Source organism: Prunus mume, linkage group LG5 (assembly GCF_029339155.1).
Source record: "Prunus mume cultivar Tortuosa linkage group LG5, ASM2933915v1, whole genome shotgun sequence".
Classification (NCBI taxonomy): domain Eukaryota; kingdom Viridiplantae; phylum Streptophyta; class Magnoliopsida; order Rosales; family Rosaceae; genus Prunus; species Prunus mume.
The window spans coordinates 17,053,465-17,071,520 of record NC_142702.1 but is presented as its reverse complement, the minus strand read 5'-3'; the positions used below and the strand labels follow the sequence as shown (position 1 = coordinate 17,071,520).

Sequence of the window (18,056 nt, the reverse complement as noted above, 5' to 3'; positions counted from 1 at the left end):
TTCGAATTAACTCTAAACCTCATTTATTTTGGTCAAAAACAAAGAGTACTATATTAGCATTATTGTAATTATATTAAGTTAAGCAAGATACAAATCACATGACCCAATCTTGAACCCCAACCCACCATCCCTAAATTGTGCAAATTTTGAGTGTACTTATTGCTTGCAACAAAAGCAGCTTACATGAAAGCCGTGGACCAAACATAGCAAATCCATGTTATGCCACCCAAATTGTATGCGAATCACAACACATGCGAAGATGCAAGATCTCTTAGAACGTGGGGGCCCCACATTACAATCACAAATTTTTCCCACATGTAATCACATGATGGGTATGGCATGCCATCACAATTGTCACAGCAAATCGCCAAAAAAAAAAAAATCCCACGTTCATTTCAAGAAAATGACACTATTTAATCCACCATTAATCCATCTTTCTTCCCTCTTACAAGGTTTGAAATAAAAGGAAAAGAAAATCATTGCCCAAACTCAAAATGCAATCTTTTTAAATTAAAAATGACACGTGTCACAAACCCAATAAACCAATGAGGATAAGTAGAGTCCTCATTCAAATTGTTGAGGCTATTTTGGTAATAATGAATAACTTCCTTCTTTTTTTTAATACTTGTTTTTGTTTTCTGTTTTATTATAGTTGAAATAAAAATAAAAAGAGAGAAAAAAGATTTTTTATTTTTAGTTTTTAGTTTTATACATTTACCTTTCTCTTCTTTGGCCTCTATCATCTCTCATGCTCCCTCCTTTCTTTAACCAAAAAACAAAAAAACAAAAAACAAAAAACAAAAAACAAAGTCACTAATTCCTAACCAATCTTATATATAGACAACATAAGCACTAAGCACCAACAAAACAATTCAAAACACTTGAGAACCAAACCAGAACTTGCTCTCATCATCATCAATGGCAGAGCTAGAGAACCCAATAGTGATGACCAAGATCATCACATTCCTCTCATCTCTGGTTCAAAGGGTGGCTGAATCGAATGACATCAATCCATTCCAAACCCAGAGAATCTCAGTCTTCCATGGCCTAACCAGGCCCACCATATCAATACAGAGCTATTTGGAGAGGATTTTCAAGTATGCCAATTGTAGCCCATCTTGCTTAATTGTTGCGTATGTTTATCTGGATCGGTTTTCTCAGAGGCAACCAACTCTGCCCATCAATTCGTACAACGTTCACCGGTTGCTGATTGCTAGTGTCATGGTGGCTGCAAAGTTCATGGATGACATGTAAGTGTGGTGAAGTTGAATTTTATTAGCTTATGATGAGCATTTGTTTGGAAAATCTCTTTGGATTTGAACTGTTGGTGTTTTTGAGTACTTAGAAATTTTTTGTCAAAGTTATTTATACGAGTTTATGTGGTCATTATCATTGTGTTCATACGAGTTTTGGAATATTCTGTTTCCTGCATGAATGTGGATGGAGATTGGATATGAATTCACTGGGTTTTTCTTTTCTGAGTCTTCCCTTATTAAGCTTGCAATGTCTCTGAGCTATAGAGTTCTCACTGTTTTCTGATCTGCTTAATTTCTTGCTTCGGTATCTTCATAATTTCATACAACTCTGTAATTACTTGGAAAAAGTTGGAGGTATAAAACCTTCTGATTTGGAATGATTCTATAAAAACTCAGAGAAAGAAAGTTTTAACGGGGTGTTAGTTGGATTGGCTCAGGCCTTTGACTTCAAACTCCCGTGGTACTCATGTGTGTGAGTTTTACCCTCTCTCCCCCTTCCTAACTTTGACAACCAAAAAAAAAAAAAAACACTCTTGCAAGGGGCTTGTTGCTCAAGTAATTAAGAGCACTTACCCCTGCACCCGAGGTCGTAGTCTCTTCCTACCTGGCTAATTATGTTTTAACTAAAAATCCAAATAATCTCAGCCATGTGTTACTATGGCTTTCCTATATACATGGAGTGGAGAGTCCACCAAGATGCACATGGTGACATAATTTAATAATTTTAATCAAATAACATGATGAAGAAATATGGCTCATAGAAAAGTTTCTGTAATGTGAAAGCTATTTTTGTAATGGGATCTATTTGCTGTAGATTTATTGCCAGAATTGACTAATTTCCATTTTCATAAATGTGCTGTAATATTCAGGTACTACAACAATGCTTATTATGCAAAAGTTGGTGGGATCAGCACAATAGAGATGAATTTTCTTGAAGTGGATTTCCTATTTGGTTTGAGCTTCAACTTAAATGTGACCCCTTCAACCTTCACCACCTACTGCTCCTACCTCCAAAGAGAAATGCTCCTCTTGCAGCCTCCTCTAGATTCTGCAGATTCTTCTCTTAGTTTAGGCAAATCACTAAAGCTCCATTTGTGCTTTGATGAGGAGGAAGCCTCCCATCAGCCACAGCAGCTAGCTGTTTGATTAAAGCTTTACAGGGTTGTTGCCTTTAAATAAAAAAAAAAAAAAAAAAAAAAGGTAGTTGTTGAGGTAGTGATTTTTGTACTTTGCCCATATTTTTTGGGCTGGCAATATGAACATTAGATATTTCTGTCCTTTTTTTTTTCCTTTTTCTTTTTTGGGTTTTGTAATTGAAGTTATTTGGCATGTTATGTACAGATGGGTCTTGAATTTCCAGTTTGGAAAAGCAATACCTCTAAATGACTTTTTTTTTCTTTTTTTTTTCCTTCCCCAAAGTTAGGAAAAGGAAGGGATGAAAACTCACACACAGAGTTACTATAGGGGTTAGAACCCAAGACCACTTGGAAGCACACCAAAACCTGATTCAATCCAAATAACACTTCATTGTTCCTCTAAATGGCTTGTTTGGTTGATACTTGTTCTTATCTATAAATTTTAGTCTCGTCTTGACTTTTAGGTTGCCACAAGTGAAAAACATAGGTGGCCACTGGCCATGCAAGACAATTTGCTCATACTTGGTCACAATTTGGAGGTATATGAGTGGTGGGTGTGAAAGCTAATTAGGTGACATGGGTAGGACCGGTGAACAAAAGAATAGTTTGTGTCAAGAGAGTACTGTTTTATTTTATTGCAGTCATATTTGGTGTGGACAGTTGTATTGATCTTGAGATGGGAACAAGGAACATGTGCAATCATGGGCCACTGGCTGGGGGAGAGAGAGAAGTTTAGAAATTAGTACTGATTGTAGAATTTGACAGGCTGGCTTAGAAATCATAAGAATGTTGTTCATATAATGGTTTTTCAACGTGGTTATATTGTGAGACTGTTAATTTGATCTATATAGTATAAATATTAATGTTTATTTGTCATATCGTTTAACATGTTATGTTGTCAAACTATTAATCTGGACGATATTTGAATAAAAATTCATATCGTCAAAACAGAGAGCATTCCTTGGCATGTGCAAGAAGAGTGCATAGAAGTTAACATAAAACAAGCACGTCTTGTGGTCATAGTTCTTGTCTAGAAAATGAGAGACGCATGATGCTTGTCCTTGGCCAGCTAGTTGTATAACCACTAGAAACTCATCTTAGATTTTGATACCGCTATAAAATCTGAGCTGGGATACATTGTAATTTGCAACTCCTGCCTTCTCTGTCCATTTCAACTACATACATCAAATCCATGTGGTAACCCAACCCTGCTCATGGACTCAGCTACAAACACTCTGCAAACTGACAACACAATACATTGACCATCCGCCTAAGAAAAAGTACGCATTTTCCTGTCCACCACATGTTGTATGACCATATGTTTATCTCTCTCATCCTGTACCTAACGCGATAAGATAAACCAATACTGTTGTACACAACCATTTGTATCTAAAAATGATTCTTAAAATACAACACACATTTCGGTTTATACATCTTGAAAACTTGGATAAAAATCCTTATTATAAAAGGCAGAGCAGCTGCAGTCAATAGGTAACGAAACTGGACAGCCTCATTTGGGGTGACAGCAAACACCGCAGAACCATAAGTCACAATCATAGACACTGTGGCAACCAAGACCTCCAAATGGAAAGGGAACCTGTGAGTAAGCGATATGATTATAAAGATAGCAGTGGAAAGAGCCAAGGTGTTTGATATCAAGAACACATAAAATGGTGCTTTGTGAGTTGCATAAATGGCTCTCCCTGCAGTGTGGCCATTCTGACTGTCTTGCCAAACACCTCCGGGAGGGTTGACGCCAGCTTGGAAGGTCACCGCAGTGATCAGTGCTGCAACTATTAGCAAAACGTTGCGTGCATCGCCTGGAGAATCATTTCCTTCGTCATATTGGAAGCTCTTCAACCAATTCCACCCTTTGTTTGGTGGGTTTGGGGCATTCGCCATTTTTTTTTCTATGAAGCTAGCTAGCGATGATGTATAAGACTCGGTTTCTAAGGTGTCTATATAAATAGCCTGTGGTGTTGCAAAATGAGTTGCTGCATCAAGCACTGGCTTTTAGGTTTCTTTCCTCTGGTCAACGTCAATGGAGAAGCAACCAGGGAGAGGAGAGGAAGTTTCTTTTGACTCAGTACATGAAATATGTGGCAGCACCAACAAATAAAAAGCCAAAACATGCACTCCCCCAGTCAAACTATGTATATGTAAAAACCCTTGTCTACGAAATCGCGTTACATTGAAACGGTATTTCGTGTTTCATTTGAAAAATAAGGTTTGGTGGGACTCAAAAACGGTGAGCAATGTAATATAATAAATGCAACAGACAGCAAAGAGTAAACATCAACGCGTTATGTAATCCAACTCATTCGTTTAGATTCCTGGATGGTTCAGAGAATTGGACAAGTTTTTGTTTTGTTGAACCGTTCAAAGTCAAAATAACAACAGTCTACGAATAACAAAAGCATGGTAGAAAGCTACCTTAACTCATCCATCTTCTCTAACTAAGTAGTGAAGGTATATCTTCATGCCAAGCTGAAGTCGGAAGAAAGTCGATCAATCATTTGCTTCTTTTACCTTAGTTCAAATGAGGAAGCATCAAGGAAGAGAAGTAGACGTTTCTTCTACAGGGGTACATAGAATTCACGGGAGCAGCTTCAAAGTGCCAAAAGGGGGAGAGTAAAAATTGGGTACTTCGACCAAAAAGATAAAAAATATTGGGTACACGAGACTGCTGCTGCACTAGGTCACACAAGCACGCAAAGCCTAATATGACCGTTGATGCATTGTGCTCCCCACTTCCATCAACAGCCAAGATCAGTCTCTATGGGCGTGCCCTGCTGGAAATATGTCTATCGAGCAAGTCAAAGCTCAGGAACAAGGATTAGAATTCCCCGTTTAGGCATCCCTTTTAACAGGAAAACAACTATTTTAAAATAAATAAATAAATAAATAAGCCCTAAATCCTATGTTAGCCTATGAGTAACAAAAATAAGCCAAAACCCTACTTCATTAATCCATATTCTTAAATTTTTACATAAACGTCCATTTATACCTGAGACATCAATGTAAGGTCTCAAAGGGCAACATTAGCAAGTGTACTTTGAGATGGGAGGTGGTGTGACAACAATATCAGTATGTAGACTACAGGAAATCAGCTCCACACGAGCTAACATCACATGCACTACTGAGGAATGCGCAAAATTGAGTTCAAAACATCAAGTTGACTAAAATCCTAATTGCAGTCTCTTCCCTTTAGAGCTCCTTTTCAGAATCAAGCTGCACTAACAATAAAAACAATTAAATAACGTAGCGGTAGGTGATATATCGTCCTGCAGTCTCACTTGGTCGGACTATCTTCACAACTTGTCCACGCTTAAGCCCGTAATATTTTGCAATTGGATCGGTCACCTGAATCCGAGGAAGCTGGACTCCATCCACCCAATATACACACACCAAAGAAACAATTTAGTGTACAAGTGGATTAAAGCCAGATAAGTACAGACTAAGATGTGTTTAGAACACAACCATTGAAAATCTCCAAATATGAGTAAAAAAGTTTAATATTTTGTCATGAAATGAGGTCACGCCATGTCTTACGTAGCATCTAAATTTCTTAAATGCAATATTAACAACAGTATTCAGCACTGACCTGTGTTTCTTTCACAGTATACCTCTCCAGTAAAGTCTTCTTTTCCTCAGTTGTAAGCACCAGATGCTCAGGAACTAGCACATGCTCTTTAATATTCACCAACAATTCTGCCTCCTGAATCAATAGAGTTAATGAAAGAAAACGTTAATATCCACCAACACATTATTCACATGTTGCAATTGTATTTATTTTATAGACTAAGGTGGAGACAATGTGACTGGAAAAGAAAACATCTACAAGCCAAGCTGAAGTGAAAGCTGTATTCCCAGAAAAAGTAAATCAAACAATGCAAAGTAGTTATTCAAGACAGACCTAGTTTTAGGCATCTCGGTTAATTAACATTATCCAATCCATCACTCTAAAGTGTAGGGAAACACCTATACAATTAAGAGCATTTGATCAAATAAATTGTCATTCTTTATCTTTAAAAGGCCCTTGGAATATAAACAAACTACGCAGGCTACAGTGGTAACAGTGATCTTTCAGTGTTTAGACTTAAATTTTCTGATACTAAGACATGCCCAAGTAAGAATGTCGATGTTTCTGATAGGTAAGGATTAATAAATTATAGTGACATGCAGGAGATTTCAAGAACATTTCATTTTAACCAAAATTTAAGCAATGAACGTCACCTGAAAAACCTCCAAGTGGAACTTTGAAGATATCTCACTGATACAGGTCTTTGCAAAGGGAGTCAGATTTTGTTGAGTAACCAAGACAGCTCTGAGCACATTCTCCGATTTCATGCGGTTAGTATAAGTCTTCATTGTCTTGACCCCAACCTTTGGTTCTTCAGGAAAAAAGACATAAATCTGAAACACAAGAATCAACAATTAGAGACGGATAACACTACATCCACTGCAATAAAAAGCATCAGGGACACACCTGATCAGAGCTATCACTTCGCTTAGTTTTATTGATAGTAAGGTCTTCCCTTTTCATGTTTTCGCCATATTTGCTCTTGAACTGTTCTCTTGTCATGTTGATCTCAAAATCTCCAACTAAGTAATTCCGATCTTTCAGCATTTGCATCACCGTCTTACGAACTCTGTAAAGCCTCGTGATTTCTTCTTCAGGGTAAACCATCTTTGTCACTGATAGAGTACAAAAATTAGCTTGGTAGTTAGGTTTCTTTGGGATTATGAAAATTCAATTTCGCAAATGACTACAAAATCTACAGTTACACATGTAGCTACAAAAGCTGCTTTCCCATGCAATTGAAAACGAGATTGGTTATCGAATCACAGCCAAGCAACAACGAAATCAACTTAAACCAAAACAAAATTCAACAATTCCATTAACTTTTCTACACAAAAAGAAAAGGCCTTTGCTCTAGAAACCTTAGAAACGAGGACACTAGAGATGAATCAAGATGATTAGGGCATTTGATCAAGTAAACAAGAAAGAGTGTATCAAAGGATTTCCGAAAAGAGGGGAAAACGAACCAACCACAGTTACCAACTAATACATCAAATCAACAAACCAACCACAGCTAACAATTACTTCAAGAAGCAGATGGAAAGTAAGTAAAGGAGGCAGACGCAGTCGAGAAGAAAGTGAGTTAAGACTAAAAAAAATTAATTGAAGAAAAAAACCTCGTGTAGCAGAGGCAGTCGAGAAGAAGAGGCTGGGCCTGTTACCGCCGAGACCTGGTGCAGCAGATGCAGTCGAGAAGAAGGTGAGTTAGGGTTCTTTCTTCTTTCTGCTTCCTTCTGCTGCCGCCAAAACTATTACAGTGGAAAACCTAGCCTCTGTCTTGAAGAAGAGGTCAGTGTGATTAAATCAAGTTTGAAATTTATATTTTGACCCCCAACTTTTGTATAAAATTTCGAATTACTACAAAAGTTTCCAGATATTTTCAAAATAAGCCCGCGTCGTATCTTGACTGTATTTAGACCTTATTCTTCGTGTGTATGTATTGTGGGACGTATTGGAGTGGTATCGGGTGGTCAACAACACATAAGGAAAGTCAATGATACTTCGTTTGCCACCCCGGGTGGGTGCGGGGTGGCAAACGAAATAAATTACAAGCTAAATACAACCCAAATTCAATCATCACATTATCATTATACAAAGTTTCATTTCCAACTAAATGAAAATATAACAAGAAAACATAATTAGAAGAAGAAACAGTTGAATTCACCTAAAAGATATGAAAATAGATTTACCTTTGAGCAGCTTCAGCACAATAGCCAATTAGACCCACCAAATTCTTATGCTTTACTTTACCAATGGCTTCCACTTCCACCTTAAACTCTGTCTCTGCCTGACCCCTGTATGTAACATGGCAAGCATCAATTAAATTTTGAGTTAACAGAAATATTATACAAAGACTAAGTTCAAATCTGAAATTTGCATTCATGGCAAACAAGCAACTGCACTTCATATAATTTCACTTCACATGAAATATTTTCAACATTCATCATGGAGCCACGGCACTGTTTATGACAAAGCAATATTTGGTCAATCAAATATTATAAATTCCATTTTGTAGAAGCAAGTCTAAAGTCAAATTTCATAATATTAATTTCATTATACAACCAATTAGTTATTGATTTAGAGATTCTTTTCCCTAAAACACAAGCCAATTAATCAATATGAATCAATTTGATAAATTTCTAGGGTTGCCATTTTATTTTAATCAAACCTAAATCAATTTAAATCAATTTGATAAATTTCTAGGACTGCCATTTTATTTTAATCAACCCTAAATTAATTTGAACCACAACATATGAATCAAATTAAGAAAGCCTTCAATTCAATATAGTTTGTACAGCTATGCCCATCACTACCCACAGCTTCCAGACCAATATATCCGACAACATGAAAGGATGAATTTGGAATAATAATGCCTACAACTTCATAACAAAGAAAATCAAAAACTCAAATAGTTTATGGTGAATCATACCTGACACAGAGAGAGAGCTAAATAAAATGAAGAGGTGGCTGCGAACTGCTGTGCTGGTTCTGCGAATTGCAGACAAATAGAGTTAGTCAAAGATTCGAAGGGGGAAAAGAGAAAAAAAAAAAAAAAAAAAAAAAAATATGACCTGGCGACTATGAGAGGTGGCAGCTCGAGAGAAGCAGAGGCTGAGAGAGGAGCGGTTGAGAGAGAGGTTTGCCTAAGATGAGGTTTTTCGAGAGAAAGCTTGGCGGTGCGATGTGGATCTGAGGAGAAAGAGGATGGTGAGAGAGGTTTGGCGTGAGCCTCTGTCACACAGTTTTAGGTGAAGGAGAGAGGAACGAAATTGGAGGAGGAAGGAAAAAAGAAAAACCTAATTAGGTTATAATTTTTGGAAATATATTGATATAATCACGTTACAAATCCTATTCAGATATAATCACTTGGGGACGTGAAATTACCTAAGTGCTCTCCGTATAAAAACATATCTATTGTGGAGTTATTGTCCATTGATTGCCGACCTAACACTTCCGACTTCTCTCTCTGTCTCAGCTCTCTCTCACGGTTCTCTCTTCCTCTCTCAGTGATTTCTCTCATCGACCACCACCACTCTCTTTCTCTCTCTGTCGCGAAAACAAAAGCAGCACTCTCTCGTTCTCTCTCTACAGTCAATGTTAGGGTTTGTTGAGGGGGTTCTTGAAGGTGAAAGAGAGGGTTTCTTCGTTAAATGCTCTCTCCCTTCAACAATCTCTCAGTTCCCTCTCTTTTCATGTCTTCAATCGACTTCTTTCTCTTCTCCTCTGCTCCTTCAGGGCCTCAAAAAACCCTAATTCTTGGTTTCATTCCGACTTTTTTCACGTACTTCCTCCTCATTCTCAATCCTCTCACAGACAAAATTCGTGCTTTTCTTTAGGTGTTTCTGGGATTTCCAATTCGGTTCTGTGCGTCAAACGAGTGATTCTAAGGTGGGTTTTGTATTTGTTATTGACTAGTTTGTCTTTTTGTATGGTCATTTGAGAAGGATAATTTCACTAATCTGTGACTGATTTTGTGAAGTTTAGTAATTAGAGAGATTGGAAATTTCTGTATTTTAACTGTGAATTAGTTCATTCTTGGATGAACTTCTATTGGTCTGATTGATTTTGCTCTATGGATGACGAAGTGCGTCAATTTGCTATTTGTCATCTAGGATTGTCATCTGTTCTCCTTTTGTTCAGCTTCTGCAGGAATTGAGAACTCGCAAAGTGCCTAAGGTTTCTTTTGTTTATTCGATTACTTTGCATTTCCGTGGTTTTAGTAGAATTGCTATTTGCAAATAACAAAATTCATATAGACTGCTGATCTCAGAAAATAGGAAGCTACCTTGCCTAATGCTTGTTCTTTTTCTGGCTAATCACTTAACTAATATGTTGTCCATTTGAATTTGATTTTATTAGGTTGGCTATCCAACATTGGGTGCATTTGCAGAGTTCGTCTCTGAATTTGACGTGCCTAGTGGTTCAAGTTCAAAGAACAAAGATGCAAGTGTTCTTGAGACTGGTAGGCCTTTTAGCCCTGCCATGTTTGAAAGCGTTCTTAAAAATTTTACTCCAGATGTACCAACTAGCATCTCAGGCAGGCCGAGGTTTGTATGTGATCTGGGTCAATAATTTTCTTTTCTAGGTTTTGTCTTTTTGTATTTTTTATTTCTATGTTGAGCCTTCTTATTGCAAATTTAATCCTTGATGGTATTGCTGGCTGAAATTGTAAGGCACGATCATTGGAAAAAAAATTTAGACACATGCATCTATTTGTAGTCACAAAAGTTGTCCTTCGTTGCCACTATTTTTCTTTTAAATCCCTTATGCACTGTTTCCTTTCTGTCCTCATATTAATATCTTTTCACTATTTCCAAATAAACAAGAAAGGTCAGACATGTAGTGCAATTTTGTTACTTCGTGATTCTCATAAATCTTGTATTGATCGGTAATGGTTTTCCTTCAATATTATTAGGCTTGATTGATAATTCTCATGCTTTACAATTTGTCTGATGGCTTGAAAAAGTGCCACTGCCTGACATAGCTCATGACTAAAATGTCTGCAGTTACAGTGTCTCCACTTAAATTGTTTATTTTCTGAAAACATGCTGCACTTTTTTCCAATTTATTTATCTGTTTGTGGTTTATTACACCTGTTGCAACCCATTTAATGTGAAATAATGGGTTAGACTGAGATATTTTGGAAGTTAACTTGTGATCGGTAAAATGTTGTAACAAATTGGTTAACAATCTTCTGTATTATTCTGAGTTCGCCAATATTTTCATGGACCAAGGAAAGAAGAAACCTAGAACACTTCAAAAAGTTGCATTGTTTAGTTTCTTCTTTATCTAGTGTAAATATTTATGGCAGCATGTCTATTTTCTACTTTCTATTTTAAGTTGCCTAGTGAAACTATTTTTGTTTTTTAGACTAGAAGATGCTCAGGAGTTCCTTAGCTTCATTATGGATCAGATGCATGATGAATTACTTAAGCTTGAAGGACAGCCCTCGAGTATTAATGGCCTCAAATCATCTCTAGTATCTTCTGCAGAAGAAGATGAATGGGAGACGGTTGGCCCTAAGAATACATCTGCAGCAACCAGGACACAGAGTTTTGTTCCTTCATAATTAAGCGATATTTTTGGAGGACAATTGATCTTGATCTTGGTTTTTCTTTCTTTTTTCCTGCAGAGGAAAGACGAACTTTTTTTTAGAGAAGGGTGGGTGACTATCAAAGAGCATTATGTCAGGCCTCGAAGATGGTGAAATGCTGGATTTGGAATCAAAATTTTGTTACTCTTCTTTGAGCCAGCAATTTGTATATTGTATTTCAAAGGGATATATATAATGCCATAGTCTGACTGAAGTTGTATTAATTTATGCCGAGCCGTCCTTAACTTGGGGTGGCTATCATTATCAGTATAGAATTTTTTAAGGGGAAATGTCTGATATAATCACTTTCTGTTTCTTTCTGCAGTTTTGTCTTGATAATTTCTGTTTCTTTCCCCTTTTCTTTTCAGATTCCACCAGAAAAAGAAAAGCCTTCAACTTGTTTATTGTATTTTTATTGCTTTTTTATTACTCGTCTATTGTCACTTTATTGCTTGTTTATTCTATTGCTATCGTATTGTTTTTGTATTGCATGTTTGTTACCACTTCATAATCTACATGCCATTACTTTCGTATTGCTTTTGTATTGCTTTTTGGTTGGTTTTCTTAATTAATATAATTTGTTGCAGGGGAAGCAACTATGAGTTTGATTTATAAAAAGGAGGTGACGTCATAAATGGAATCACATTCTTACAATAATAAATAATCAATAAAAAAACAATAATGGAATCACATTCTTACTCCTTAATGGAATCACATTCTTACATCAATAGCTGAACACGAATCAATCATATTGAAGAGATACATATACGGTGCTCGTTGTACCTTATTTATATGATAATGAATAATGATCTGGCATTTTCCTTTACAAAATAAACTTACACAATCAAGCGTTTTCTTTTACAAAATATTCTCATAAGTTCCTTCACAAGATAGACTTGAAAAAACAGGTGATAAGAAACAAATATAACTGAAATAACCAGGCAATACCACAACACTACAATGGCAATATGATGACAATACAAATGCAATAAGGGAGCAATACAATGGCAATACAAAAACTCCACATTCCCACTATATATTCATAATCTACAACATTTTACAAAAAGGACACGACATCCTTAATGGAATCACGTTTTACACTCCTACATCGTCAAAATACTCTCGAGCAAGGAATAGGCGGAGAGGCTTTTGTAAAAGTTGAGGATGTAAAAGATGTTCTTGACTTGAAGGTGGATTTGTTACTAGCCAAAGGCTTCTTAGGAAATTATTTTCCTTTCACAACTCTCCAAGAGCTAATCCGGCAGAGTGACATAGGCATAACTAGTGACACTTGAGTACATTATGAACGCCAGAGAACTCAGATAAATCACCAATATAATTGTCCTTCATAGATTAGGCCTAACTTTATCTCAGCACCTTAACATGTTGGTGACAGGTGGTTTGAGCTCCAACCACTTCGTGAAATTAACCAAAATAAAAACCATTCTCCAAAATTGATACTTTCTCTTCTGAAATTAGAAAACTAACAATTTTGCTAAAGACAATTTTATCTTTTTCTGCATGAGTAAACAGTGCGGATTGAGATGACTGAGATAAAGGTTTAATGATCTTCCTTTATTCAAAAAATAACAAACATATCTGGTTTTGCATAGTGATTTTTATTTTGGGTCATTTGAGCATAGAATCCTTCAAGATTTGAGTATAGTTATGATAATTCCTCGTGATGTTCTGAGACCAAAATTGAACTTCATAATTTAACCCAAAATTTTCATAGAAGTGAAAGACACATAGCCTGACAGTGACATAACCAGCTGGTATCAGACCAATTATGGTTGCCAGAAAGAAATGTGTTTGGCAAGGTGGGAGTCAATCGTAGAAACAACATGTAGTTCAAAAGTCCCTCTCTTCTTTTAGCCACCTGGAAGAAAAAATAAATGACTTGCTCCTACTTTTGAAGTTAGTATCAATGAGAGATATGGAGACATTTGAATTTACCTGGTTTTGGAAAAACTGCAGCTTGTCAAGCTTAACAAAGAAGACAATGGGCCTCCCTATCAACTTTGACAAGAAATAAGAAGAAGATGCACTAGCAGTGGCATTGAAAACCACCAAAGATACACCTTTTAAAACCCCAAAAAGGGAACCAGCAAGCAAGGACATGAATACAGTACCAGAGGCAAAAACAAAAGCAAAATAAATAAACCAATCAATGCCAAACAGTCATTGCAACAAATGAAAAGTAGGGACAATGATTTTGTGGGGTAAACAGTAGTAGTACAATATTTTTGTGGTTTGGAAGCCTCTCTCAAGATTCCATCAACCAATGTGCTGCACTGTGCTGTCAAAATTTTCAACGACAGCAAATGACCACAAAAAATGCTCTTCATTTTTTTTTCTTTTTTAACTCTTCCTTCACTTCTCTATTTATTAATATCTCCTTGGATTTGTTTCAGGGTTTTCCCTTTTGTTTCCGGTACCATTAAGATCACGAACAATATAACTACAAAAAGAAAAAGAAAAGTATCTCTTACCAACCATCTTGGAGACTCAGGAATGAAAAAGAGACCGAAAATGGTCACTGCACAGGGAACTAGTCCTGCAATCACCACACAAATGAGCACTCTACTACTATATTAGATAAGTATTCTAAAGCATAGTCTGTCTAAGTAAATCACCTATTAATGCTAAAGCCCTCCAGCTTTCTAGTACCCCATTTTTGAAGGAAATGGACACTCCAGAAATGATCATTAACTATAAAATAAGCAGAAGACAAAGTTAGATATGATCCAATCCAAACCCATATAGTTTATTGCTGAACTGACCCACATCAATTTCTTGCTTAAATTATCAAAGCTAACTCACAAAAGAATTCTACTAGCTAGGTTCAAGGATTGCATTTCTTGTTACATGTTTACCTGATTATAGCAGTTAATCTTCCTCCAAGATTTTTTAGTGCAATTTCAGCTATGAAAATAGGTACCTTATTATCCAGGAATTGAAATAAACCGCTGATAATTATCAAGAGCTGTATGTATGCACATACATACACATAAACAAAGGGGGAATCTTTACAAAGAAAACTGATCCTTTTTTAATAAAGAAGACCACTCCAAGATTTAAAACATACTTTAATATATCTTATTTAGCTCCAGCACTATAAACCCATATGCAATTGCTCATCTACATGAGAACAGGACCAATAGCACAACAACCTAGAAATAGACAATTGAAAGAATCCCAAAAGAAACACACATTGAAAAGCTCACAAAATGATTTCCATAAAAACAGAAACGCAAAGGTCCAAATGTAATCAGAACAGAGAGGTTATAAATAAATACCTGGATGCCCCGTTTCAACGATCGGTGACAAGAATCCGATAGCTCACTGTGGGAAGAATGGACATTTTGGAATTGATCCACATCGAGCTTCTTGTTAATGTTCCCACAGTGAAGTAAATGCTATCAGAAGGCAGCAAATCAACTATGATTTTGTCCATTGTGTCCATTATTTCTTCTTCAGGAAAGAAAATATAAAGGATTAAAACTTAAAGGACATGTATTCATGGCTTTGGCTAAGCTTTTATTTTTCTGGGTTGGACTTGTAAGACGAGATAACCCTAGATAGGGGATAAAGATTGAGTTTTTTTTGTTGGGAAATTGACACAGAGATGGGTTTCGCGAGAGTGGGAGAAACAGAGTGGTGGTGGTCATGGAGCGATGGTGGAGAGATAAAACGCTGAGAGAGGAAGAGAGAACGCAGAGAGCGAGGTCAGAAGTTTTCGCTCAACAATCAATGGCCAATAGCTCCACAATAGATATGCTTTTTATGGAGGGCAATTATGTAATTTCAAGTCCCAAAGTGATTATATCAGAATAAGATTTGTAACGTGATCATTTCAGAATACAATTTGTGAAAAGTGATTATATCAGTATATTTCCCTATAATTTTTTGCTGATCGTGTGTATGCACACCTACGGTAACCTCATATACAACTAATAAAAAAGAGTCATGTGTTAAAATATATATAATAAAAAATATATATAAATTAATTATATTGGACCGGTTTTGTGTAATGGAAAATCGAAACCGAAATTGATTTGAACCAGTCTGATTTGGATTTTTTTTCGATTCTTGACTTTTTGGTCAACTCGATTTTTTTTTCGGTTTGGTTCGGCTCGGTTTTGCAGTTCCAATGCCCACCCCTAGCCACCCATATCTGGTGGTCAACAAATCAGGAAAATTAATGATACTTCGTTGCAGATACAAGACGTATTGCGTGTATTTCATGTGTATATATATGACTGCATTCTATTGAGGGATTCCTCAAATAATTTTATTTGAGGGACGCCTTTAAGGTACTCTACAAGCTTTTTTCCAATGATAGAAACCATCTATTTTTTAGGTTTTTATTCAAAGATCATCCTTTCAAAAAATTAGACAAATCATAAATCATTTAGACATCTAATTATGTCCTACAAAATTAATGAACACGGTACTTTAAGAAAGTACTAAAATTTCAAAAGTTTAATTGAGTAGTCAAATGATATCGGATTCAAGTATTTTTTGCAGAGATGATCTTCAAATGAATATTTACAAAGTAGACAGTTTGGATTCATGAAATAAAGTGTATGGTGGGCCTCTGCAAGTACTGGCGGACCTACAAAGGCACAAGGAGGTGCATATGCACCTCCCTTTGCCGGAAAGAGCTTTGAAGGTTGTGGAATTTGCCCCTCAGCTCTACCGTGGAAGTGCCCACCACAATCTGCTCGAGGAAATGCCTTTGCGAAACTCCTTTTTGTTTGTTGTGTTGTTGGGCTGTTACACACAGCACAACCCACATGGTTCTTTTTTTTTTTTTTTAAGTCCTTGGCCAAAACGACGTCGTTTTGGACTAGGGCAATGAAAAAAAAGTAGAGATAAAGCCTTATATTCTACGGATAGGAACCCACTACCAAAGCACAATTAATGTTATTAATAATTTAATATAAAGAGAGTCCACATTCACTCCGTTTAAATTGAATTGAAGAAGCCAACAGACCCAAATTGCAATCGCAAGGTCTCTTTTTCTTTTTTTTTTCCCTGGTCTTTTTTTCTTCTGGTTTTTTATTTATATATATTTTTATAATATGTTTTTTTTTTATTTTTTTTTTATGTGGGTCACTTTGTATTTTTTTAATTATAAAGTTATGAAACAGTAGTAGTAATCTTCATTCAAATATTGCCCCTTATCTGAAAAATTATTGGGTCTGCCACTTGTCTACAAGGGTGTCCCTAAATAAGCTTGTTTGAGGGATCCCTCAACCGAAGCTCACTATATATATATATATATATATATATGTATTATCTGTATTAGATTCGGAGATACCCTAAACCCTAAACTCATACAAACTACTTTTCCATTCCAAAGGAAGTTGGAAAAGACTTGTTTGGAGAGGAGCTACAACTTGTAGCTTCTCTAAAACGCTAAAATTCGTACCAAGTAGAAAGGAGAAGAAGCATGCATACATCCGGCCTTGCCTAGGGCGTCAGTGTATGCCTTGGGGCCCATTATTCAAGGGGGCCTCAAATTTTTAATTTTTATAATAAGTGTTATATTATATTATCATAAATTGATATAATATTTTTCCATAATTTTTAGGAATAGGATATTGAGATGAATATGAAATTTTGGAAACAAAGGATCCATGACGAGAGTTTTAAAAGAAATTCTTTGATATTGGCTTGACTTGCATTCTTGAAATTCTTTGACTCACTGCTTTGGTATCCATAGTTGGACATTTGTTTTCATTATTTAGGAATATGGAGGACATTGCTCAAAGTCTAAAAATATTTTCGAATAAATACTTTCTCAAAAAACCCAATGCTTAGTTGATAAAACAAGAAGTATACTAGTATTAGTGATTAATGTGTGTAGGGCACACTTTAAATTTTCGCCCTGGGCCTTTGAAAACTCAGGACCGGCCTTTCATGCATATCCCATCTTTACCACTAGAAAATCTCTCTGTTAATAACAAAAACCCTATTCAAGTCAAGACACAGCCATTGAATATAGCCATTATTGTTATTTAAAAAAAATAGGAAAACCCCAAAAAGCCCAAAAAATAAAAGAACAAACAAACAAACAAAGAAATAATGTTTTTGTTACGTTGCCCCTATCCCCATGTTTAAAAGTCCAAAAAAGAGATTCGGCACCACCATAGTTACTTTGTACTTTCATTTTTTCCATCAATAATTATCATCGTTTCTTCTAAAAACAAAAATCCAAAGAAAGAGGACTTGGACTGAATGCGTGGGCACTAGTGGGGCTAGAACTTCTGCTATGGACCTTCAGATGCAAACTGATGTTGGCTCTTCCATTTATGCAGCTGAACCATGAAATTACTCTTTTGGAATGGTCGAGACTGTTCTCTCAACCTAATTTTGAAGGGACAAACTGTGTGGTCATGATGTTGTTTGTATTTTCAAAACCAAATCATCTCCACAAAAATTTGGGAATTTTTTTTTTTTTTTTTCTTCCAATGCTAGTG

General features: G+C 36.1%; 3 protein-coding genes across 5 annotated transcripts; 1 reads left to right on the top strand and 2 right to left on the bottom strand.

The window, feature by feature from the left end:
- Nucleotides 1-845: 845 nt before the first annotated feature.
- LOC103331531 (cyclin-U4-1-like) lies at nucleotides 846-2,625 on the top strand. The gene is made up of 2 exons (XM_008234161.2): nucleotides 846-1,250; nucleotides 2,126-2,625. Exons 1-2 carry the CDS (start codon nucleotides 919-921, stop codon nucleotides 2,400-2,402), a joined length of 609 nt encoding a protein of 202 aa, XP_008232383.1. The 5' UTR covers nucleotides 846-918; the 3' UTR covers nucleotides 2,403-2,625.
- An 840-nt stretch (nucleotides 2,626-3,465) lies between these two features.
- Nucleotides 3,466-4,597, bottom strand: LOC103331532 (uncharacterized). Its single transcript, XM_016794238.2, has one exon. The coding sequence runs from the start codon at nucleotides 4,292-4,294 to the stop codon at nucleotides 3,782-3,784; it is 513 nt and encodes a 170-aa protein (XP_016649724.2). The 5' UTR covers nucleotides 4,295-4,597; the 3' UTR covers nucleotides 3,466-3,781.
- A 739-nt stretch (nucleotides 4,598-5,336) lies between these two features.
- Nucleotides 5,337-9,034, bottom strand: LOC103331533 (DNA-directed RNA polymerases II and IV subunit 5A-like). Of its 3 annotated transcripts, none has more exons than XM_089052722.1 (7): nucleotides 8,905-9,034; nucleotides 8,165-8,269; nucleotides 7,592-7,751; nucleotides 6,882-7,090; nucleotides 6,629-6,808; nucleotides 5,997-6,110; nucleotides 5,337-5,770 (listed from the first exon to the last, which is right to left on the bottom strand). In XM_089052722.1, exons 4-7 carry the CDS (start codon nucleotides 7,080-7,082, stop codon nucleotides 5,645-5,647), a joined length of 621 nt encoding a protein of 206 aa, XP_088908848.1. In that variant the 5' UTR covers nucleotides 7,083-7,090; nucleotides 7,592-7,751; nucleotides 8,165-8,269; nucleotides 8,905-9,034; the 3' UTR covers nucleotides 5,337-5,644. The 3 variants fall into 3 exon arrangements, with proteins under 3 accessions (XP_088908848.1, XP_008232385.1, XP_016650136.1); XM_008234163.3 differs by having other exon boundaries at nucleotides 7,592-7,747; XM_016794650.2 differs by lacking the exon at nucleotides 7,592-7,751.
- Between the last annotated feature and the right edge of the window lie 9,022 nt (nucleotides 9,035-18,056).

Excerpts from the sequence above, each read along its gene's own strand:
- LOC103331531 (XM_008234161.2), top strand. The coding sequence starts at position 919 with ATGGCAGAGCTAGAGAACCCAATAGTGATGACCAAGATCATCACATTC. Across the intron at positions 1,251-2,125 it reads GCAAAGTTCATGGATGACAT|GTACTACAACAATGCTTATT; the intron begins GTAAGTGTGGTG and ends TGTAATATTCAG.
- LOC103331532 (XM_016794238.2), bottom strand. The coding sequence starts at position 4,294 with ATGGCGAATGCCCCAAACCCACCAAACAAAGGGTGGAATTGGTTGAAG.
- LOC103331533 (XM_089052722.1), bottom strand. The coding sequence starts at position 7,082 with ATGGTTTACCCTGAAGAAGAAATCACGAGGCTTTACAGAGTTCGTAAG. Across the intron at positions 6,809-6,881 it reads GAAGTGATAGCTCTGATCAG|ATTTATGTCTTTTTTCCTGA; the intron begins GTGTGTCCCTGA and ends CTTGTGTTTCAG. Across the intron at positions 5,771-5,996 it reads ATACTGTGAAAGAAACACAG|CTTCCTCGGATTCAGGTGAC; the intron begins GTCAGTGCTGAA and ends GATGGAGTCCAG.